A 23,859-nucleotide genomic window follows, 5' to 3' on the forward strand; every position below is an offset into this window, starting at 1 on the left:
ATCCTCGGTACCAGAAAAAAAAAAAAAAATACAGGGGCTTGGACACCAGAAATTCCTTCCAGCCTGGCCCCAGTGGAACTGTGTCACGGGCAGCAGAGAACAGGCAGCTCTCCAGGTAATCCACATGCCCACCCTTCCACCCATCCAAGGAACAGCCCACCACTTTAACTCTACAGCACCACCCTATGTTTGCTCAAAACAAATAGAAATAAGCATGTACTTAGACAATATTTCAAAAAATAAAATAAAAATAAAAGTACATCTCAAATTCTATGTGTTTAAATAATCTGTAGACTTTGCTATAATTTTCTAGTGTTCATCTCTTCCCATCCCTATATGTACCTCACAATGATCAAATATGCAATATTTTTCTATATAGTAAAAATAAACCTATAAAAACTTTTAAAGACACACACACACACATATAAATAAAATGGTAGATACACAATTATTATTGCCAGTAATGTAATCTTACATGGCTCTACCTAGAAACACGGAAAATTAAGAGTCAGCTGTGTAAGTGAAAAATAACAATCCGAATCACGATGAATGCCAGGGACTGGTAGGGTTTTCTGTAACTCATATCCTATTCTGTCCCTTACCCTTGGGGTATATTAACTCCAAAATTACATTAGGGAAAATGAATTCTGAAATTTTATTCATTTAAATGACTACCTAGGTTTTCATTTAAACCCACTAGCTAATTCAATCTCAGCTTATTTTTTTCCTTTCTAGATAAAAATAAGGAACTAAGATATGCTCAAATTTCAAATCTCAATTGAGTTTAGATCAGATTTCCCCTACAACACTGCTGGTTTAGTATCTTTTACCCAAAATATTCCAATTTTAGAATGTCTGTGTAAACATCATGAGGTATCCTGAGCAGGGGACCCAAGCCTACATACGAAATTCACTTCTGTTCACAGCCACCTTCCAGACACTGAACCCAGAGGTCATTTTATACAATACTTTAGCGCACACTAATTTCAACTGTGACCTGTCACAAGGGTTGGAGGTATAATTTTCCACTGAGGTGCCACGTCAGCCACATGGAGCATTCTAGACTTCAGATTTGCACATTGGGAATTCTCAACCTGTGTTCTCAAAATGTACTCTCCTCCCAAAAGCCATTTCCCAGCAGTCCTTACTGACAGATGAATTCCCAGATGCTGGGAGGCCCATGGAAGGCTCGCTAGGGGTTTAAAGACCCCAGGCCACCTCTCGGGCTCTGGCCAGCCCCCAGCACACTCACCCCTTTCATTCAGGATCTATTCTAGGACAATATGCATAAATACCCTGCAAATAATGGGCCAGTAATGGGAGACTGGAGGAAGTACTGACCAGTCCTACAAAAAGAAGGGTTTCCAAATTTATGCCTTCAGGACAGTCAGAAGTTCAAAAATCACTGCCTTTGAAGTTTCACTTACAATTTAATACCTACTAAAAACCTCCAAGATTTCCAAGTGAATAACCACAAAACATCAACAGCTTTTCTTGTTGATAACAGTTGCTCATTTGAGATCATCCCAACCTGTTCCTTAAGAGCAGCGACTGTAGCATCCAGATTCTCCTGTAAAGACAACACCTGCTCCTCGTACTTCTTTGTGAGCCCCATGACAATGCTCTCATGCTGTTCTCTGGCTCGCTGGAGTGACTCAGAGTGACGAAGTTCCAACAGTTGCTGCTTCAAGCTCTCCAGAGCCATTTCGGTTGTCCGGGACTTCTTGATCAGCTGGAGAACACACACAGAATATCCGTGTTGACAGGATCTTAACTCTGTGCTTGACCCAGGCTTTAAAACTCAACCACGCTTTAATAAGAAGAAAGAAGGGGTCCTTGAAAGACTGATGAAACCTGCCAATGGTCATTTGCTAAAAACAAAGTATTCTGGGTTTTGTTTGTTTCTTGAGACAGGATCTCACTATGTTGCTTTGAACTCCTGGACTCAAGCGATCCTCCTGCCTTAGCCTGCCCTCAGGAAGAGGCCAGGCCCACAGGCATTCTCGGTTGGCCATGCCCCACTGAAAATAAAGGTCTGAGAACACAGTTGGTACTGGAGGTGAAACAATGGTCCCTAGAGTTCCCTAATCCCCCAAATCCATGAATATATTGTTACAAGGCAAAATAAAAAGTTGCAGATGGAATTCAAGTTACTAATCAGATGATCTTAAAATAAGATTATCCAGGCATGGTGGCACATGTCTGTAAATTCCAGCACTTTGGGAGACTAAGGCTCAGAGTTTTGATCCCAGTTGGGGTAACAGTAATTCAGTGAGTCCCTGCCTCAAAATAATTTTTTTTAAAAAAAGGGCTGAGATGTAACAATGCAAAAGCCCTGTCAATCCCCAGTACCACAAAAAATAAGAGAGAGAGAGAGCAACAGACTATCCTGGATTATCCAGGCGGGTCTAGCATAACCACAAGGGTCTACGAGTGAGGACAACTGAGGCAGAGAGGCCAGAATCAAGGAGACACAATGGAAAGGGACAATGATGCAGGCAACCTCTAGATGTTCAAAAAAGCAAGAAAATGGGCTCTTCCCGGAGCCCAGAATGCAAGGCCACCCTGATGACACCAAGATTTTAGGCCAGTAAGAAAGATCCCTGTCAGACTTTTGACCACCAGAACTGAGATCAGCTGGAATTGCTTCAAGACACTAAATTTGTAGTGATCTGTTACAGCCACAGCAGGAAACTACGTAGACTTGGTGACTCTACTGCCTTTAGTTTATGCTATTCTATTTTTTAAATGAATGCAATTTCTAACTTCTGTAAGATTATACAGTTATAGCTTTTTACTGTAGAAAGACAATTTCACGTTTTAATCTAGTAAGTCTGTCAATTCCAAAAAGTTAAAAGTGACCCACGTCATATACAAAAATCTAAATTCCAAGTGACAGCTGTTGTTCCTCATATTCCAGAGGCCCCACGACGTTTTCTCACTCGCTTGCTCACTCAATACTAACAAGATACTTCCTGCCAGGCACAGGGCGCTACATATAGGGAGCCCCAGGTTACAAACTTGAATCTTTCCACAGTTCTGGTCACAAACCGAGCCGGATGAGAACTAAATCGAATTCGACAGCTAGGCTCAATGTTGACCTTATGGGGAAATGAGTCAGTTCTTGTCCGGTTCGGTTTGTGACCAGAACTGCAGAGAGGACTGACTGCCTACCACAGGTAGGTAAGCAAACTTGAAACTTATTCCAAAACTCAACAGCTATCTAGTCTATCAACCAAAGAGTGTGTTGCCACTTTACAAAGCAAGCCTAAAGAACAGTTCCCCAAATGGTTAAGCTCTTCCACTAGCTTCCCAGGATAAAGACCCTGAAAGGAATATTTGGCCAGGAAATGTGGATTCTGGTGCTTCCTTAAACTGGACTTGTGCTTGTGGGTAAGAAATCTGCTCTAACTCATTTATGAAATGATAAAATAGAATGCCTTGCTAATCAAAATTCCAAGACTTTATCAAAACATGAGAAGTCAATTTGCAAGATCCAGACAAGATAATGAGAAAAAGTTGCAAAACTTTTAATATTAAGGGTAGTCCTTGTTCTCACCAATGTCAAAACACACCGTAAAGCTACAGACACAACTGATAGTATCAGAGAAGGAACAGAAAATGTACACTAAACACACACACACACACACACACACACACACACACGGTATGTCGATTTTGAACCACACACCCACTCAACACACACTGCCCACCAAGCACATGCCAGGTGCTGGCCTCGGTGGTAGGTACAGAGACACTTCCAGTGTCCTCAGTCTATCAGAACAGATCGAACTCCTGGCTTGAGGAAGAAAGCAGAGACTTAGAAAAAGAAAACCTGTGAGGAGAGGCTGCTTAATGGGATGGCAGTGAGCTGTGGAAAGGGTATTCCAGAGAGGAGCCGACCTGCATGTGTAGATTAAAAACTACAGCTGGCAGAGTGTGAGCGTGGAAAGGGAATAATCAAGGTTCCAGTGGCCATCTTGATACCACATTTTCCCCCACAGGTAAAGTGGGGTCACTGAAAGGCTTTAAGCAAGGGAAACAACAAAATTGGTGTTCTAGAAATATTACCCAGGTAGCCATAAAATCTGTGGAAGGCATAAGTCTGGAGACAAGAGAGTTTGACAACAAAAGGATAAGAACCTGAGGAAATGAAGAGTCATCAACAGAACTCAGTTCTGGGAGAAGGGGAAGATGGGAGTGCAGGCCTCCTCAGGATGTCGACAGATGACTGCCCTCTAATGTAAGACAAGAAATGAGCGTGAGGTAGAGGAACTTACAAACTTCTGAACAGTCCTGCTCTTCTAAGAGTTTCATGAAGGAAACAAAATTGTCACTTTACTTTTTACCATAAATAACCCTGAAACACTTACCTTTTCTTCATTGACTTTTAATGCTTGTATTTGGGTCTCCAGTGCTGTTATTTGTGCTTCAAGCTGTATCTCCCTTTCTTTCCCATTCTGAAAGAGCTTCTGTGATTCTCGAAGGCTGAGGGTCAAACCGTCTTTCTCATCTAGGGCATTAAAAATGTTTTTATACAGGGACTGTAACTGCCACAGCCCCTATCAAATCTGTATCATACACAGGTGTTGAATTAAATTCCTTTCACAAAAAACTTTAGTTGATTTAGAGAAAACCAGAAAAAAATGATTAAAAAAATACTCAAATGACTAAAAAAATACTTTAGAGAACCAGTATCAATGCCTTTAAAATTTTTACTGTATTTCTGTTGGGGCCAAAAGATTTCCTCAAGATTTTAGCATTTGTTTAACTGAGAAGCTATGTAGATAGAACAAATCCTTGCTAATCAAAATATATATCTGAGAACTAATCACTTCCTACATATATTTCCATGAACTCTTTAATTCCTATAATCTTAAATTCTTCCCACAAACTTGGCTATGACAGCTCACAAGCTCTCTCAAAATCAATTTTAAGGAGCATTACAGAAAAAGCTTTTTGCTATTGATTTAATTTGAAATAAGCTGGAATTTGGTCACATAACTGTTCCACAAATCAAAGGCAGACACTGACCAAAACTAGAGAGTTAGAGAAAGCAGCTGTCATTCACACCAGCCCTTTGCCTGTGTCATTACGCTGTGGTGGCCACATTTTCCCCTTGGCAACACCTAAGCGGGTTCCAGGCGCCCTCCAGGCCCCACATGCATGTGTTCATCTGCAGGCTCAGACAGCACTGCACTGCAGACTACACAAGGCATGCTGGGAAGGGGGCACCTCATCCAAGGTCAGCAGCTTGGGGACAGGTTGTAGTCAGCCCCAATAAATAATGGACGTTGATTCAATCAGCGCAAGACAGAAGAGGAGGGCGTGAAATGAAGGGAAAGAAGACACGAAATAAGACTGGGACTGTGAAATAGTACATTCCGGAGGATGAGGACTCACAAGTCCCAGGTTTCTGTTCTGGTCTGTCTGACTCACTCCGAGCCTCAGACCAAGGAAAGTGAGGTTACTGGGAATGGAACACATGGAAAGGTAAAACATGAAAAGGCAGAATGAGGTTATGAGGAACAAGATGCCTAGATTAGCTGTAGTTCATAAATCGCAGTACCCGGTACTTACAATCTTACCTTTGATTATCAGAAGCTGGTGGTTCAGGTACCGGATTTGACGTTCACTTTCATTTAACTTTTCAGCTAAGTTGTCCAGCTGTCTCTCTTTTGCTTTGTTAAGAACCCGAAGCTGAACAATCTGCACATTCTCCGCACAATCTGCTTCAGAATTAAAGATAACTTATTAAATCAAAACATAAACGTGTGGTCATTTAGGACAGCTTTTCAAACTGTGGATATATAACATCTTGAAGGGGCCGGGGATTTGGCTCAGTGGTTCTCCTGCCTGCCTTGCAAGCGCAAGGGCCCAAATTCAATCCCCAGTACCAAAAAAAAAATCTTAGAGGGGTCATGAAATCAGTTGAGTAGACTACAAAATTTTAAAAATGAAGAGAGAACAAAACAGAACATAGCAGAGTACATCATGTACTAAGAAAAAGTATTTTGTGAAAGATTTGTTGCATTTATTGTGACCGCTAGGCTATCAACTTGTCTTGAGAGCCCACGAGGATTAGTAAAGCCCACTCTGGGTGGATCATGAGCAGGAATTTTGGGTCCTTGTCTGGCCCCTTCCTCTCAGGCATTGTTCCCTCACTCTGCTTCCTGGATGCCCTGAGTTGAGCAGTTTTGCTCCACCACACCCTTTCACTGTGAGATGTTCCTGCTCTGGGACCACACACTGAAGTCCCCGTAACTGTGAAGCAAACTAAACTCACCTTTTTTACGTTGCAGGTGTCAGGCATTTTGTACCAGCACCAGGAAACCTGAGTAATATACTTATATACATTGATTTATATTGTAGACTGTAACACAACACCAAAAAATGAACTTCTTACTATGGGTCATTGCCATGACTGTGTGAAAATCACTGGTTTATTATAAGATGAAAACTCTACCAATGTAGTCAAATGAAAATCAGTATATAATAACTACAATGAAATAGAACAATATAGTCTCGTAAAATTAAAAACAAGAAAGCACATCAGCTTCTCTAACAACATTTTAAAGAAAATGTCTAGATACCCTTCCCAAAATATTTCATCTTTATCGAGCGGGAAATACATTGTACTCACATTGAAATTGACACACACCTGCTGCTATTAACTCATGAGTACAGCAATAAAGAATTTTGGAGTCTCCTTTCATAAACAAAGTCATAACAATTGGAAGAGAAGAATATTTCAACTACATAATGATCAATATTCTTCATTTTGTTACTAGGCTAATATTCCTGTCAGCTTACAGAGAGATGTAATTAGGAAGTTTTAGCTACTTGCTAACATAATAATTCAGTCCTCTTTTGAACAGACAAATGGTTAAATCAAAAAACCCAAAGACTGAAAACTTCTTCACAGGTCAAACTCCTCTCAGGCCTTCCAGCAGGGCTAGCCCAGAAATAAACAGTCTCAAGCTCCACCTCTCTTCAAACTCATTTTTTTTAAATTACTCTTGCTAAGAAGCTGTAATCACCAAATTTGGCACTACCGCTAAATCATTTAACTTCCAAATGTCAAATTTAGACAAATGTGTAATCACCTTCAAAAAAAAGAATCAACTTGATAAAATGCAGACTGTCAGGAAGGAGATGAGAAATCAGACACACAGAAGGAACAGGAGGTGGAAACGTAACTCAGTACGGGGTACGGAGGGATGCCAGGCTGTGCTGTGACACTGACGCGACCTAAAACCAGTTATGCCACACACACTGGCCACCTCCTCATTCCACAAAAGCTTATGAACAAAGAGAGGCCAACTCCTCCGAGGAACATGAGTTTGAGGCCTCACCCACAGCTACTCTGTGCCCTACGAACTCATGGCAGAGAAGTCAAATTTTCTCTTTGCCATAGCCCAGGTAACCCAGCATATGCAGTTTCATTTTTTCCTACGAACTGAAGAAAGAAAATCACACACTCACACTCACACCCTGCAATCATATTCCAGAATCTAGAACCACGCTGGCTCTTCAACATGCAGTTATTAGGAGTTATTTAATACTCCAGAGGGATGACAATAAAAGCTAGATGCACAAAAACACTAGCTCTGGATAATCGCTATCCAAGTTTTGATTTTTTTTTTTTTTTGATACCAAAGCATTCCACCCAAAATTCTCTACTAGAAACAAGCACTTTTCTTACTGTCATGTAAACATACATTATACCAAAAATTAAAATAAAAAACACCTAGGGAGACATCTGGGTCAAATTCTGAGTATTTTATTACACTAAAACTGTAAAATTCAAAAGAAAAATGAGAACAAGATTGGCTGATTTATCAAATTTCATTTTTAAAAAATGAAAAATTTGAACTGACGAGAAAACTACCCTTCAGTTTACACAGTGGGCTTCAGATGAAAAGCTCGAAAAGTCTTCATAAACCAGGATGACTACGGTACATATAGTAGTTACAAGGATTTTGTTTTGACTTTCTTTTCTGATGGAAAACGTCAAATGTGAGAATAACACATAAATCCCCACGAACTCATCTCCCAGCACCAACAATTATGAGTCCAGGGCCAGTTTCGCTTCAGTATTCCCGCCCAACACTTATTTATTTCCAACAACTCTTTTTAAGTAAAGTCTAGACCTCTTATCAGTTTATTCATAAATACACCAGTCTATGTCTGTATCTCTAAAGATAAGGGCTCTTTGGAACGTCAACCATGATTCTATTATCCTATTTAAAAATAATAATTCTTGACCATGCATATAAATATCCACTGTGTTCAAAACTTCCCCATTATGTTCTAAAATAAATATAAACACGATACTCACTTTCATTAGCTCCTAAAAACTGTTGCTGCAGGGCTTCAAATGTGTCACTTCGTGCTATCTCCTGGCTTGGCGAGCCACTATTCTGAACAGGAGGTTGGTAGGGTTTATATGTCACTTTATATGGCTCCAAAGCTTGACCACTGGGACCTTGTGCTGAACCAAACTGCTATTATAATATGACAAATGAAAATGACAATTAGGATTTGGCCTTCTCTTCCAAAATTATTAAAATTAGCCACCTTTTTTGCTACAGAAGCTAACTGTGATACAATTACAATTTTAATAGACATCTTTGCTCAAAATAGTATTTATTGTTACTTAACACTGTTAATTCCTTCACTGTAGTTTTGCACACATAATGGAGCCAATCTCATAAGTAAATCTTAAGAAATCCAATGGGGAAGGGGCCGGGGATTTAGCTCAGTGGTTCGGTCGCCTGCCTCACAAGCTCAAGAACCCTAGTTCAATCCCTAGTACCAAAAAAAAAAAAAAAGCCAATGGGGGCAAAAAAAGAATGAAATTCCATGTAAGTATTTTATTACAACAATGGAGAGGATGACAACATCTTGGGAACATAAAAATGCACGTGCTCAACAGTAACATGTGATACAATGTCTCAGCTGTACTAAGTATTCAATAACTTGTGGAATGAATAACATTCTCTAGATAGAATTGAGAGACAATAACCTCCTTGAATGGACCCCCCCACACACAAAAAAAATCACCAAATCACCCTGTCACTGAATGACCCAGAATAGCAATCAGCAAAATGAGGCATGTGTTCTCACCGAGCAAGTCTGAGAATGCTAAGAAGCAACTAGGTCTATCCTTAGGTGTCCTTAGGTAGATCCAAGCTTTCTCCTTAACATCCATCCTGCCTGCTGCTGTCACAACATACAAAAGAGGCATCAACTCTGAAATGTCTGACCTCAAATTTATTATGAGTGCTAAGAAAACTGAGGCAACTAAAAGCTGTGGTCTACATAAAATTACTGTTTTTAAAACTATATCAAGATGCCTAGACAGTGTTTCTCACTGAAGCACAGGGAACTGGCAGAAGCCAGGAGCAACATAAATGAAGACAGTCATTCTCTGGCAGACTTAACTTCTAATGCTGAAATAACTGTTTCCAAAACTTCTATTTTAAACTTTTGACTTTTGGTCAAAATCGCTTTCAATCATACACAGAAAATGGCATGACTGATTCAGCATGAATCTGAAAAAGTGCACTTTTAGAAATTTTTGTAGTAAAAACAAATCATCTTAAGCTGGGCATGGTGGCACATACCTATAATCCCAGCACTAAGGAGGCTGAGGCAGGAGGATCTCTGTGAGTTCGAGACCAGCCTGGGCTACATAGTGAGTTCCAGGAAGTCTCAACTTCTTAAGCTGGGCATGGTGGCACATACCTATAATCCCAGCACTAAGGAGGCTGAGGCAGGAGGATCTCTGTGAGTTCGAGACCAGCCTGGGCTACATAGTGAGTTCCAGGTTAAGTCTCAACTACATAGTGAGACCCTGTCTCAAAAAACAAAAAAACAAAACAAAAAAAAAAACAACAAATCATCTTACCATTGCACTCTCATACATTTCTGAAGCATTCATATATGTCACACAAATGGACACACACACACACACACAATTTCTTTTGAAAGTTAAATTCTTGGGCCGGGGATTTAGCTCAGTGGTTCTGCTGCCTGCCTTGCAAGTGCAAGAACTCGAGTTCAATCCCTGGTACCAAAAAAAAAAAAAAGAAAGAAAGAAAGTTAAATTCTTAACAATACCTGAAAATGGTTCCGTGGGGAATCTGAAAATGTAATTACGTTGGCCGGCTGGGTATTGAATTCCTGCTTCTGACCACTCGTATAAGGTCTGAAGTTCTCAGGCAGGTGATACAGCTCGGTCTGTTGGCATCTGCCTGGAGGACTATAACCACTTCCGCCTTCATCTCCACCTTCTTCCGGGTGGTACCCAGGATGTCGGTCTTCAGCTTGACTTCGATTTTCTTCCCAGCCATTGCCGCATGCGTCTCCAACATAACCCTGAATTTCATTAGTCCCGACAGATCACAAGGGCAAAACACAAGCAAAATCCCCACCCAATGAAAGCCATGGGGCCACGCTGGATACTTACATTTGCGCTTGGAGATCTGGGCAGAACTTGGTGCGGATTCCAGGTCACCTCCAACTGCTCAGAAGGATGTGATCTTGAGAGAGAGAAAAAAAATCAGTAATTTAGATTTGAAGCTTACCATTTACTCGAACAGAGAAAACACAAAAAAGAACTCCAAGAGTCCAATGTTTATTGTTTACCATTTGTTGCTTTTCCCTGAAACGTTCACCCACAAATTTAAGAATCAGTGTGCAATTTTATAATCATGAACATGATTATGACCTGCTGAGAATGAAAAGAAAAAGCCTTAGGGAATGCAACACATCAGGGAAAGTGACGCGAGTCCTCACCGTCCCTCCGGACAGTCCTCGCTGCAGTCCGGGGAGTGGTGCTCGGGGGAGGAGAGGTCGTCATCGTCCAGCATGTCGTGAGGAAGGTCCGTGAGCAGCTGCTGCAACTGATGCAGGAGAGCCGGTCAGCACCTGAGCCCCGCCCTGCGAGGAGGGTGTGCCTTCCTCCCGCCCCTTCGCTCGGCTCTTAAATCCCATATGCACTGTGCTCATCCTTTCACTTAAGGAGAGGGTAACGAAGACACGATATCCCGCTAACTTCAGGACTTCACCTTTTTCTGCCAAAGTCTCGGGCTTAAATATACATAGATTACAAGAGAACTGAAAACACTGCTGTATGGAAATACAGCGAGGGATCAGCGCGGCAGGATCACTGAGTTCTGCGGTTGGGGGTGGACTGGAGTCTTGGGGTCCTGTGTTAGCAGTAACCCGACCTCTGGGACCTGGGTGGCAGCTGTACTTTGCCAGGTGTGGAGAATGGCCGGCAGGTGGCCTGGAGACAGAAACCCCCGGGGAATGACCAATTAGCAGACAGACATCTAATTCCAGCGATGAGAAGACACACAATACTCTGCCCTAATACAGCGTGCTGCAGGGCACTCACAAAAGCAGCTGGTAAAACGCACAGAAAACAACTCCAATTCGCTCTACTTTATTCCAGAAAAATCACACTTCTAGCATCCTGCCTATATAAACTAAGCAGACAAAATATATCAAAGTTTCAAAACAAATGTGATAAAAGATAAAGCTGTTGAATTTCAGTGTCAGCAACTATCTTTCTTCAGGGCCCAATATCCTGTCTTAAAACATAAGCAGAAGATTCAAATATTCTGCTGCCAGATATAAATGACTCCTCCTTAAGAACTAAGCCTGGGGCTGGGGTGCAGCTCCATGGTAGAGCACTTATTCAGCAAGTGCGAGGCCCTGGGTTCGATCCTCAGCCCTGTACCAAGAAAGAAACTAAACACCAGTTTAATTACCAGGTTGACTAAGTCCCTCCAGAAGGTACAGATCACTGCCATAAAACCGTGCGGTGAGTGAAATTTAAAGATAGCAAATGTGCCGTGAACCTGCTGAGGGAAAATGGGACGCTCCTGTTCTGGGGCAAGTTAGGGTTTTTGTTCTTGCTTTCCACTTTCTCTGTCACTGGTATAAACAAAATGGAATGGCAATATAGCACACATCTGCGTTTTGTGTTTAGAATTTTTAAAACTTTCTTAAATAAAATATATGGTAAAAGATAAACACATTCTAAGAAAGCCCTGAAAAGGATGCCCTAAATCATTAGCTGTGAACACAACTCGGGAATGGCAATGAACTTGGGCGGAAAGTAGATATTCTTTCACTGCCATAGATATTCCTGATATTCCTGGATTTAAAACAAAAAAAGAAAAAGATTTTCTTAGTCCACCTGGTATTTTAAATGCAACAAAAGAAAGATTCGATTTCAAAGGAAAAGTGATTTTCACCTTGAAGTATGCTTGATACAATGTGAACAAAGAAACCTTGATTTACTGCCTACCTGCTTATGCAGGCTAATCAAAACTAACTTTGAGAATTAGCAGTATCAGAGATGACCCAAAATACAAGGGACAAGAAGCGCGCATGTGCAGATGCACACACTTACACCGCTAAAAAAAAAAACAGAACACATCAGCATCTAAGTACGTTGCTTGCTTCAAATAGCAAAACCATTTTACAAACACAAAATGCACTGGGGGAAAAATATCTATGAGGTGTTTTTAATAGTGCAACCTGTTCTGATTACACATCACTGCTTAAGGGAAAACACCACCCCACACCTGTATCATGGGGGAAAATAACAACAAAAGGTGTCTTCTTTACTTACTTGAAGCAAGGACTCCTGGATGGCAAGAATATTTTCTTCTAACCCTTCAGTGAGGTTCGAGTACACACAGCCTTATAATCCAGGGGGGCTTTGACAGGGACAGCAGAACTGTACATTTCCCCCCTCACACTGACAGAAAAGCCTACCTAACAGTGAGGCCGTTACTACAGCTTGATCTCTGATATCACAAAAGTAATAAAACTGGCTTCCATGGAAGAAAATTAATTTAAGCATGAGTAGTTATCAAAATGCTTCTGTATCCATAGGTAAAATTCTCAACTAACAAAATCTATCCTGATGGTATTTGAGTTGCATATTTTACATACACATAAAAATTTTAAAGTTTTGTTCACCTTCAGAAAATGTCTCTATCAAGTTCTGTGGCATGGCTGGGTGTTATTACTCCTTGACTTCCCTAACTTCAAGGCAGAGAGGCGCTGAAGGAGGCAAAGCCCCCCCCCCACAAAAGGCCATTCAGGAACCAATTCCCACGCCCACATTTCCATTTCCCGGTGAAAGTGGCTCCTCCCATCCCTGCTGTCCAGTGGGTTTTGCTCTCGGTTATTTCACCTTGCACCACAAAACACAAAATTGCCATACCGGCCCATGCATGCTACCAAACAGAGACTTTTAGAAACTATAAATTTGCTTCATTAAAGATACAGCAACTTCCAAACACGAATTCAAGGACAAAAAATGATAATCCCTGTGAGTGACAAGATTTAACCCCACTCATAAATTTCTAACTCAACAGATTGTTTTTTCACTGCAATTACCACAGCAGCTTCTGAGTGGGACACTATCGTCTATCGGCTGAATTTAATCATTTCAGAGATGCTACCGAGAAAAAAGAGAATGTGCCGCTGTGAAGGCTTCTTCTGAACTACATTCTGAAATAGTCTATGACCTCCTCTCCCTGGAAAGGACCCTTTGATCTAATATAATCATAATGTATTGCAAACATATACCAATAAATAAATATATAAATTTCTCTCCCTTTGCTATGTTTCTTTCCTAAAAACAACCTTTAACTTAAACGAAAAAAAAAAAAGACTTCACCAGCAAAAGATTTTCGTGTCCTTATGTTCAGGGAAGAATGAACACGACAGACGGCAGGTAAACCCTTTGTTAAGGTTTTCAATTTAAATCAACTAAACAGCCTGACTTGGGAGCCGGAAATTCCCTCAGGACTGAGCAAAACAAGTGTTCTCAGATTAAAACCACACAAAACAACTTCTTCCCCAGAGAAAAGCAGCAACTGGAGTAGCCAACATTCATCTTCCTGTACAACAGGCTACCTGGGCAGGAGGAGGCTCAGAGGCTGAGTTGGATCCCCGGCACTGGGGTGGGGGGTGGGCCTACCTGGTGAGCATAATGCCTTCATGGACACCTACCAAGCAGAACCTTTTTTTTTTTTGGTACTAGGGATTGAACTCGGGACCTTGTACTTGCGAGGCAGGTGGCGGAACCACTGAGCTAAATCCCTGGCCCAAGCAGAATCTATGTTAACCAAAGAACAAATTTTAAACCTGTTATAAACAGCATGTGAGAGGCCAGGAGGTTACAGGCTTTATGTGAGAAAAAATGTTATTACTGTCCAGGTGTGAACAGAGACTGAAATTAGGGACAGATTTCAGCAGCCAACTAGGATGGAAACTAGGTTTATACAGGTACTAAGAAGGCTAAGGGGTCTGGGCTGAAAGGGTTTTGACTGAAGGCTCAAGAACGGTCAGCACAGGTGTGCTTACAACACTGGACTCGCTAGCTCTGAGGGATAGCCTATCACGCCACTGCAGTTTCTCCATGGCCATCTGTGTTGCTGCTGAGAGCAGTATGGCCCTATTGTCATGACCTGCTGGGGCTGGATATTTGCCCACAGGATCTCATTCAGGCCAGGCGTGACAAAACCTACTTGCAGAAGTACAATTTGGGATGGATAAAGGGCCGCAATAACTTGGCAGCTACACCTTTAATTTATGAATTATACTATGTTCAGAATACAGAAACAAAAAAGAAAAGGAAAAAGGGACAGTCCGTGAAAGAAAACAACAACAAAACACTGGATAGTATGGGGAAAACCCCACAAGACACAATCCAGACAAAGCATTAGAAAGGGCTAAAGAAAAACATCAGAAAAAAATATATTAAGACATGACCATTCATTTCTTGCATTTTCTTGGGGAACAAAAACATTCAACTGATTAAGTCAAATAATATGGAATGCAAATAAATGCAGCTTTACAACCCCCTCTAGTGGGAACAAGATACAAAGGGTTTCCAGGGTGACACCAAGCGAGGCAGGCAGGAAGGGGAGAAGTCTGTGGTGGAGCCGGGGAGCTACTGTGCTACTAGAGGGGCAGCAACAGCTAAACCACCAGGGACCAAGGCAGCAGCACCAGGCGCAGCTTTCTGTCTGCTCTCTGCTTCCCACTCCACCACCCTTCTCCTCCAGACCACTCTCAAACTCATCATCACCAGAACCTGCTCCACAGCAGCGCAGGTGCCCAGGTATTTCTGCCCGAGTCACCAGCACCCACACATGCACAGAAAGACATGGGTCATTTCACTGCCCAGGACCAGGCAAAAATCAGAGCCACTCCTGGTGACACCGCAGGATGACCGTGACAGCTCCCTGATACCAACCGTCCTCAATGAAGCTGCTGCTTGACCAGTAACCCAGAAGTTTACTGCAGCCATTCTTACCAAGAAAGTGACATCAAGCCTCTGCCGCAGCCAACCGCGACACCAGGAACAATGATGAGGTGAGGTGAAAAGCATTTGCAAAGTCACACTGCAGCATTATGAATGGGTTAGTAAGAGAGCTTCTGAATTCTTTTCTGGACCAGCTTTGTAAGTTTGGTTAAAAAACTCTGGATGAGTTCTACTTACTGAGTACCAAGAAGGCCAACACCAGTAGCTCTCCAGTGGTGCAGTGGAAACGAACATAGTAAGTGAGCTCAGAGGGCTCCGAAAGGTGTGACCCTAAGCGATGCGAGTGCTGACATGACACCCGACCTCCCCGGTCACCTACTCGCTGGACCCTAACCTCTTCCCCATCTGCCTGAGAGATGGTGGGATAGAGGGGAGGCTTATGAAGTTGGTGTTCTTACACCTCTGTTATGCCCTGATCCACAGGGGCCAAAGTTTTACCAAGGCAACACTAAGAGTTCTAGCAACTTGGAAATGGCTGCAGTGCCTTACTTCGATGCAAAATTCTTGAAGGTTTTTGCAAAATATGGGTCTATTCATGGTTGTTGGGGGCTTGAGAGTCCCCTGGCCTAACTGTCTTCTGGATATTGTCACTTACCTGCTAAATCCTTTCCTTTTCTCAAAATTAAATGCATTTTCTCCATCTGATCTTCAAGGCAAACAACAGGGAACAAAAAAAGAATAGAATAGAATAGCCAAAGACAAGATCACAATTGCTAATTAGGATGGCGTGAAGGTTGGCATTTGATAATGGTTTTTCACTGAATGTGGATAAAATCCCAACTGGCAACGTAGCAACAAAACTAAACACAGCTTGGTGAATCATGTTATATTAGCAGCTAGACATCCATATAAGAAAGTCGAAATCAGGACCATGCTGCCATTTGCAAAGAGCTCCCCCAAACCCTTAGCAGGGCGTAGCAAAAGGCAGATGTGGTGTGCTTGGTCAGGCTTAGAGCACGCACACTAGGAAGCACTGAACACAAAGGGATTCACTGAGTAGAGAAGGCAATATCTGATTCCACTGCTAACATCACAACCCAGCTGCAACCCCAAGGCTACCAACCAGGCAGGCACAAAAAGACCAGTTTGTTTTGTTTTATATTCTATTTGTTTTTGACATAATGGGGATTGAATCCAGGACCTCACACTGAGCTAAATACCCAATCATTCATTCATTTAAATTTTGAAACAGGGATGGTCTTGCTAAATTGCCCAGGTTGGTCTCAAACCTGCGATCCTCCTGCCTCAGCCTCCCAGAGTGCTGGGATTACAGGTGTGTGATACCACACGTGGATTGCTGTTTTCTTTCATATCCCACAGCTGTGAACTCTTTTGCTCTCATAAGGACAGGGAGACTGAGGAACTAAACTGCCGGATAGGCAAGCAAGCTGAGGTTTGATGGGCCAGCTTACTAGTTTAACTTGCAGTGACAAGGTGTACATACAGCTGGACTTTGAAGAATAATTCTAAAGTCTGTTACTGAAAATCTGAAACTCCTTGCCCTTAATCTCACCTTTCCTCTTGCAGTGACTATTTTCTTTTTAAGTGGAAACATTTTTATTAACATGAAGTTTCTGGGGATACAACCACAATTGCCATCTCGTCTTTTCTTCCAGGGCACTGGAAGTGCTCATTCTTAGTGCAGCTTCTCGGGGTCCTTCTCCTCTTCTGTACCCCAGAATACAACGTAGCAAACAGATGACCCCAATGGCTGCTTTCCCTATTATCAAGCATTAATTATCGAGAATCAATCGCCTCCTCCATTGAGATTCGCCTAAAGTTTTCACCACGCAGTAAAACGTGCAGTAAGGGCTCTCAATGCCCTGCTCGGGTCTAGAGCCTCCCCAGTGAAAAGTCATCAGTTGGAGTATTTCTTCTTTACGGCCGTGATTACCCCACTCAAATCCCGGGGACTCCACCCCAGCCAATGATCCAAAGCCACTGGGGCTGTGCCGAACTCATGCCGCAGGCTCTCGGGGTAAGAACCTGTCTTTGCCTCAAGGTGGCTGGGAGAGGGACCTGTTCACAATTCAGACACCGCTGCCAGGGTCACAAACTCAAGTGTTCTCAGGAGACCCGGTGGAAAATTCCCAGAAGCAAGGCAGGCGGCCTGAGGATAGGTGTCCCTGACAGCAGCGGGGACCGTGGCCAACAGGGGAAGGAGAGGCACTGTTCCCGCAGCCTACCTGCTGCCATGCCAAATACTGACCGCCAGGAGGCCAGGGGCAGAGGTTCCCAGCCAAGTCAGGGCCTCGGAATCTTTAGCGAATAGTATCTGTGCTCAGAATGAGTGAGTTCCGGCCTCCTTCTCTGACAGCCTTGTGGCATGGTCACCCGCCCTTTTCCTGGCTCACGCTCCTGGTGAATATCCACGGTCCATCCTGACTGCTGAGAAGGATTACTTTACATCTTAGGGAGGAGGTCAGACCAAGCCTCGTCTCAGCACAGAAGATGCCATTTATCACAGTCATTCTAGAAACCTGACTCAAACTGAAAAAAAAGGTTATTTCTGCCACTATTACTGCTCCCATTTAGGGGCAGCCACCATAGAACCAGAATTCTGCTACACACTTCCTATGTAGACACCATGACCTCCTCTCACTCCTTTCCTTTTTAGCTATATTTACTACTGAACGCTATTTACTTTTTAACTCTATTATGCAGAATTCCAGAAGATCTTTCCGAAATCCAATCGGCCATCGTTTCCCTGCTTCAAACCCTACCCGGTTTCCCATGGTGTGGGGTTAAAATCCTACTCCACACACACACACACACCCGCTCCCTCCCTCTCACTGCCCACACTTCCCAGCTTGATGTCTGTGGGTGCTCTTAGCGCGCTCATCCTGCTCCTGTGAGGCTGGGCCCTCCAGGGGGCCTCCCTGCCACCTCTGTCCCCTCCCCTGGCTGTTTCTCTTCCTGTCTGCCTCCCGCAGGGGGTACCAAGGCAAGGTTCCAAGCACCTCAGACCAGGTCTCTCCTTCCAAAGCCCGCCATTGCCTTTTCAACCCAAAGTTTTCAAAGAATTCAACCAATGTGGAACCTGATAGCATCACTAAATTGTTTTTTTATTCTTATTTCAGAAAAACAAGCATTCTAAGCTGGGCGTGGTGGCACACACCTGTAATCCCAGCACTAGGGAGGCTGAGGCAGGAGGATCACTGTGAGTTTGAGTCCAGCCTGGACTGCATAGTGAGTTCCAGGTGAGTCTCAACTACACAGTGAGACCCTGCCTCAAAAAATAAAAAAATTTAAAAAAACAAAACAAGCATTCCGTCTTTGGCTTTTAAAGGTCCAAATAGCAAATTTTAGGGTTTTGCTTTATTTACTTATTTTTGTTGTTTTGTTTGTCTTGCAGTACCCGGGGTTGAACACTAAGTCTCTGCTACATCCCCAGTCTTTTTATAATTATTTGGAGACAAGGTCTTGCTCAGCTACCTGCAGTTGGGCACTTAAGATCCTCCTGCTTCAGCTTCTCAGAGTGTGTTTTAAGGAACTGTAAGTCTCTTCAAAATGACTCGGGTGACATGATTTTGATCAGCAAATAAAAAAGCTGCAAGGGATTGAGGACTATAGGGCCTTTTTTCCGAATGACTTACCTCTTTCTCCCTTTCATAGTCTTCTTTGTCATAGTCCTCATCTTCATTTTGTGTTTGCAGGGCCACACTGCCAAAGTCCAATGACATGGTCCTCCTGCAGGCAGGAGACAGACACTGGCTTCTGCACAGCCCACGAAGCCTCTCCAGGAGAAACTATAAAAGGAGGACACACACAGGGCCAAAAGGATCAGGCTGAGGAAAGGATTCCTGACGCCACAGGCGAAACACTATTCTATATACAGAGTGTTCCTACGAGTTCATTGTGATTCACAGAAATACCTGTAAGACAGCAATGCAAGACCTTTAAGCTGCAAATACGTAATAAAAATAGGAAGATTCTGCTAGAGTTTGGGAAAGCACAATTAAAACATGTTTTTTCACAGCAGAAAATAAGATGATGATAATAGTGACGCCTTAGAAGAATGCCAAACATAAAAACTTGAAGAATAAATTCAAACAAATGTCCAAGGTCTGTCTCAGACACGGCACAGGTAGTAACCTCTATAATTTGCTTTGATCTTTGAAACCATGAACCCAAATTTCATACTTTATAAACAGAGCCCCTAAATCGGAATTAATGATTGCTACCCAGAAACCATTCAGAATCTGGTAAAACCATGGAGTACACAACAGAAATAGAAGCATCAAATGTCTTGTTCTTAAGCTTGATTTAAAAAAAAAAATCAGGTTCTGCAAAATACTTGGGAAAGACAGAAGTGAAGTTCACAAAGTTGTGCCCGCTGAGGTTCTGACTGCAAATTCAACAGTGCAGCGATAGGAGATGGATTTTCAAGGACTTACACTCAGTAAGGCTGATTATTTAAATTACTCTTAATGACACTGCGCATAAAACCCCCACGATTTCAAAACTCTGAGCAAGTCTGACGCAAAAAAGTAGGTGGGCATCCTCAGTTACCTGGCTGAATCCACCCGCCCTCCCTTCGATCTGCTCTTCCCGGACAGCGGAAAGGCGCTTTGATGGGGTCTTGGCCACAGGAACCTACTGGGCTTCCAGACTCTCAAACACCACTGAACCGGAAGTCACACAGAGAACCCAGCAACCCAAATGCATTCTGCCTTAAAGAACGGAACTGCTTTGTGTTAACCGCTGAGATCTACCTCACACACTTCTATGCAAATCAACTGTTTACGGCAAGGGACCCCACTCGCCAGATTTCGCCCAGACTGCATGATGGCCTTCCATCTGTACATTAAGGAAACACCGCTAGCCAAATGATGGCGCATCAACCATCTTATGACACCGCCAGTGTGTGGATGTTAGAATGTGACAGAAAATGCGTACCTTAGGATAAATGTAGCATTAAAAATTAACACAAACAGGAATGTCGGTGCTAAAAATCCCATGTGCCAATGTTTTCCTTTTGTTTTTTCAGAGGCTGATGTTTCTTGGCCAACCTCTTATTTTCAGCCTCTTTTTCTCTGATCCCTGCATTCAGCTTATGTCATCTCAGACTTTACACATCCACCTAAACCCTTCCAGCTTCTGCTTTTCTTTTTCTTTTTCTTTTTGGTACCAGGAATCGAATTCAGGACCTTGCACTTGCAAGGCAGGCGGTGGGGCCAATGAGCTAAATCTCCGGCCCCAGCCTCCACTTCTTAGATCAGAGATTCTTATTCCTTTCTACTCCCCTGCACAGACAAACTCTCATTAAGAAAGAAAATACAGCACCCTGGGGAATCTAATGCCTTTGCTCTCCCTAGAACCATAAGAATCCTCTTCTGGATCAGCAAAGGAAGAAGAGCCTATAACAAGGCTGCAGTGGTGAAGGGAAAACAGTGTTGTGAATCCAGTCTTTTTTTGGGATTGCAAGTAGCCACCAGGGCTTCAGAAGCTACAAATAATTAAAACAACCTAGCCCGTAACCATAAAGGGGCGAGATTAATTCTGCAGAAAGCAATAACCCTGTTGGCTTATTTTCCTACTGTCTCCACTTCTCCTTTTATTTAACTATAAATTCAAAACAACAGAGAATTTGAGTTAAATTCTCCTGTTAAATATAGGACAGGGTTTTCTCAGTCCTTTATTAGTCTGCCATTAGTTGATTCTGAATACTGAAAAAGGACAATACGATTTACAAGAGCCCATTGAAAAATACAGATGCTACTATGTTATAAAGCAAACTGCTTTTTCTCAAGAAATACATGACTTCTATAAAATGTTTTTATTTTTAAGTGAAGAGTATGTAAAAGACCAAAATGCATTTTTAAGTGATGTTAAATCCAAATTTTGCCATTAAATATCTGAAAATATCAAAGCCTTTCCCACTGGGAGAAGGTGTAAATAAGTTCTCCTTCTAAACAGTGTAAACTACCAGAAACTAAGAAACAAGACTAGGGCCTGAGATTTAGCTCAGTGGTTCCACCATCTGCCTCACAAGCGCAAGGCCCCAAGTTCGATCCCCCGTACCAACAAAAACAAAAACAAACAAACAAAAAGAACCAAGTTTAGCCATGATCAACTTACTGTGGTTAAGAAAAAACAAAACAGTCTAGTACTAAGCATTTTAGCTGAAATTCAAAATAAAAGCTAACTTTTTAACATACTATTCACCACTAACAGTACTATTAGAGATTTCCTATAATATTCAGAACAATAAAAGTGAGTACTTAGAAAAAACAGCAAGGTAATAAAACCAAAACCTTCTGACAAAAAATTCATGGAAAGCTAACCACTAAAAATTAAAACTTGTACAAGGCAAAAGACATTAATAAGTCCAAGTATTGTGTATCAAAAATACATCACTAAAAAGGCAAAAATTAAATTACAATAATAAGAAAAATATTTGCAAGACACATGACAAAATCTCAACAATTTTTGCAAAGACATGAGAAAGACAACCCAATTTTAAATGGATAAATGACAAGTCATTAAAAAAGAAATGTAAATGCTGCTAACTTGAAAAAAAACATTGAACTCATAAAGAAGATACAGAAGTGTCACTTAAACAACCAAATGCCATTTTCAGCTGCTAGGATAAAACAAAACAAAACAAAACAAAACACTAACACCTAGCACTGGCTATTTTGCCTTTTGTGTAGCTCATGAACTACTGGCAAAAATATGAAATACTAAAGAATTATCATTATGAATATACTTAAACATTTGCCCTGGTATATATAATTACTTATTAATTAATTCAGCAATACTCTGTCACCAGTAAAAATAATGAAATTTTTCTGTATTTATTAACTCAGGTGGCTGGCCATTTTTAAAAAATCAAGATGCAGAGTAAGTGGACAGGGTGCTTTTCAAAAATATAACATTCTGTTACCATTTTAAATTAGTCCAGCATGGTAGCCCAAAATCTTGGCATTCTGGAAAGTTGAGGCAGGAGGATGGAAAGTTCAAGCCCAGTGTAGGCAACATAGTGACTCAGCAGGGCCCATTTCAGCCCTGGGTTCAATCCCCAGTATAGGAAAAAACAAAACAAAAGAAAAAACACAACTAGTCCTCTGCTCCAGCCTTCTGTTGTCCACGGTTGGTTTTCTTTTATTTCCCTCCTTGGAGCAAGAAGAAAACCAGGAGGTGTTGAGCTAGAGAAAAGATTACAAGATCACAAGCAAAAGTAGCACTGTTTTCAAATCATCTAATAAACCATAGGCACCCAGAAAGTAGTAGAATTAAAATGCTTCTGTCCCTTGGACACACTACAGGTATTTGCTGAATTAATAGGGTGTATGTATGCATATTGCTGTACAGAAAATATTTCAGTAAAATTGTATTGACTACTACCAAGTGACGAAGTAGATCCCAGATCTAAGATGTGTACCAGTCATGGTGAGCTTAGGGTCTCTTAGGGAGACAATGACATAAATTAATAGTTGCACTGACGCATTACTACAAACTCGGAAAAACGCAAAGCACAGATTAACTGTGCCTAAGAAGAAAGGAAAGCTGGGAGAAATTTCACAGAAAGAAGAGCCTTCCGATTAGAAATTCATTTCAAAGGACACGGTAGGGCTAAGTGGTTTTAAAAAATGAAGGTATTCATTCTAACAACCCCGGCCACATTTGAGCTCTTCTATGTATCAGCTGTGCAGTCTTAGGCACATTGCTTCCATTGGTTTATCAAAGAAATGGGGACAAAAACAGTACCCACCTATATGGAGGAAAGGTGCAGCAGGTGCATGCACAGCTTGTGGGAACCCTTACTTCAAACCACGCAACCTCCTCACGGATGTAAATGTCTCCCTCTTTCCAGTCCACTCCTCGGCGCTTTCAGACTGTCTTCTTTTCAAGGTCGGCTTCAGTTCAATCTCCCTTAGTCTCCACCTAGGCAAGTACGTGTATGGTTAGCTAGGCAGGAAGGGATAAGGTGCAACACAGCGTGAATCGGACTCGAGCTACTAACTACAGGACAGGAAGGGTCAGGCGCCACGGAGGGCGGTACGGGATAGGTCCTGAGATAAGTAAAGCCTGCTTGTTGGCTGACACGCTAAGTGCCCGGCTAGCGGGAAAACCTCCAGAACACAGCTGCCTGTTCCTGACGCGCAGTATCCGGCTGAAGAGGCCCCTTCGCCCACTACTTGCCAACTCTGCACAGGGTTAGCAAGGACAGGTGAGGGAAAACCAATCAGACAATGAAGCAGAAAGCGACAACACCTTGCGATCGCTGCCGACGACAGCAGCTGGGGCGGAGCGAGGGAGGACGGTCGGAGCAGGGAGCCGGGGCCCCGCAGGCACCCACGGGCTGAGCCAAGGTGGGAAGTGGGGCCCTGCAGAAACTAACAGCTTTCCGAGAAGCCCAGGCCGGCGTCACCCAGTACAGCGCCCGGTCCCGGGCGGGAGCCGGGCGGCGGCGTCTACACCCATGCACAGGGCGCCACTACGACCGGAGCCCCGAGGTCTCCGGAGAGATAGCGGGGCCTGAGGACGTC

The 23,859-nt window shown here is 42.5% G+C and overlaps 1 protein-coding gene across 13 annotated transcripts in view; it reads right to left on the reverse strand.

The window, feature by feature from the left end:
- Positions 1–23,859, reverse strand: part of Cep152 (centrosomal protein 152) — a 98,198-nt gene that overhangs the window by 73,910 nt on the left and 429 nt on the right. For 6 of the 13 annotated variants that reach the window (XR_781890.1, XM_010632476.1, XM_010632477.2 and 3 more), the window contains exons 2-10: positions 23,082–23,254; positions 18,961–19,113; positions 10,804–10,910; positions 10,475–10,547; positions 10,126–10,383; positions 8,342–8,507; positions 5,589–5,732; positions 4,374–4,513; positions 1,532–1,732 (exon numbers count right to left, since the gene is read on the reverse strand). Coding sequence is in view for 12 of the 13 variants with exons in the window: in XM_010632476.1 (XP_010630778.1) it covers positions 1,532–1,732; positions 4,374–4,513; positions 5,589–5,732; positions 8,342–8,507; positions 10,126–10,383; positions 10,475–10,547; positions 10,804–10,910; positions 18,961–19,047 (1,176 nt within the window). In the remaining variant the exon portion in view is untranslated. Of the gene's footprint in view, positions 1–1,531; positions 1,733–4,373; positions 4,514–5,588; positions 5,733–8,341; positions 8,508–10,125; positions 10,384–10,474; positions 10,548–10,803; positions 10,911–18,960; positions 19,114–23,081; positions 23,255–23,584; positions 23,838–23,859 lie in introns of those variants that run through there. The other 7 variants (XM_010632469.1, XM_010632474.2, XM_010632471.1 and 4 more) reach the window with 7 other exon arrangements.

Source organism: Fukomys damarensis, unplaced genomic scaffold (assembly GCF_012274545.1).
Source record: "Fukomys damarensis isolate Sample0158 unplaced genomic scaffold, DMR_v1.0_HiC HiC_scaffold_17, whole genome shotgun sequence".
In the NCBI taxonomy this organism is placed as follows: Eukaryota; Metazoa; Chordata; class Mammalia; order Rodentia; family Bathyergidae; genus Fukomys; species Fukomys damarensis.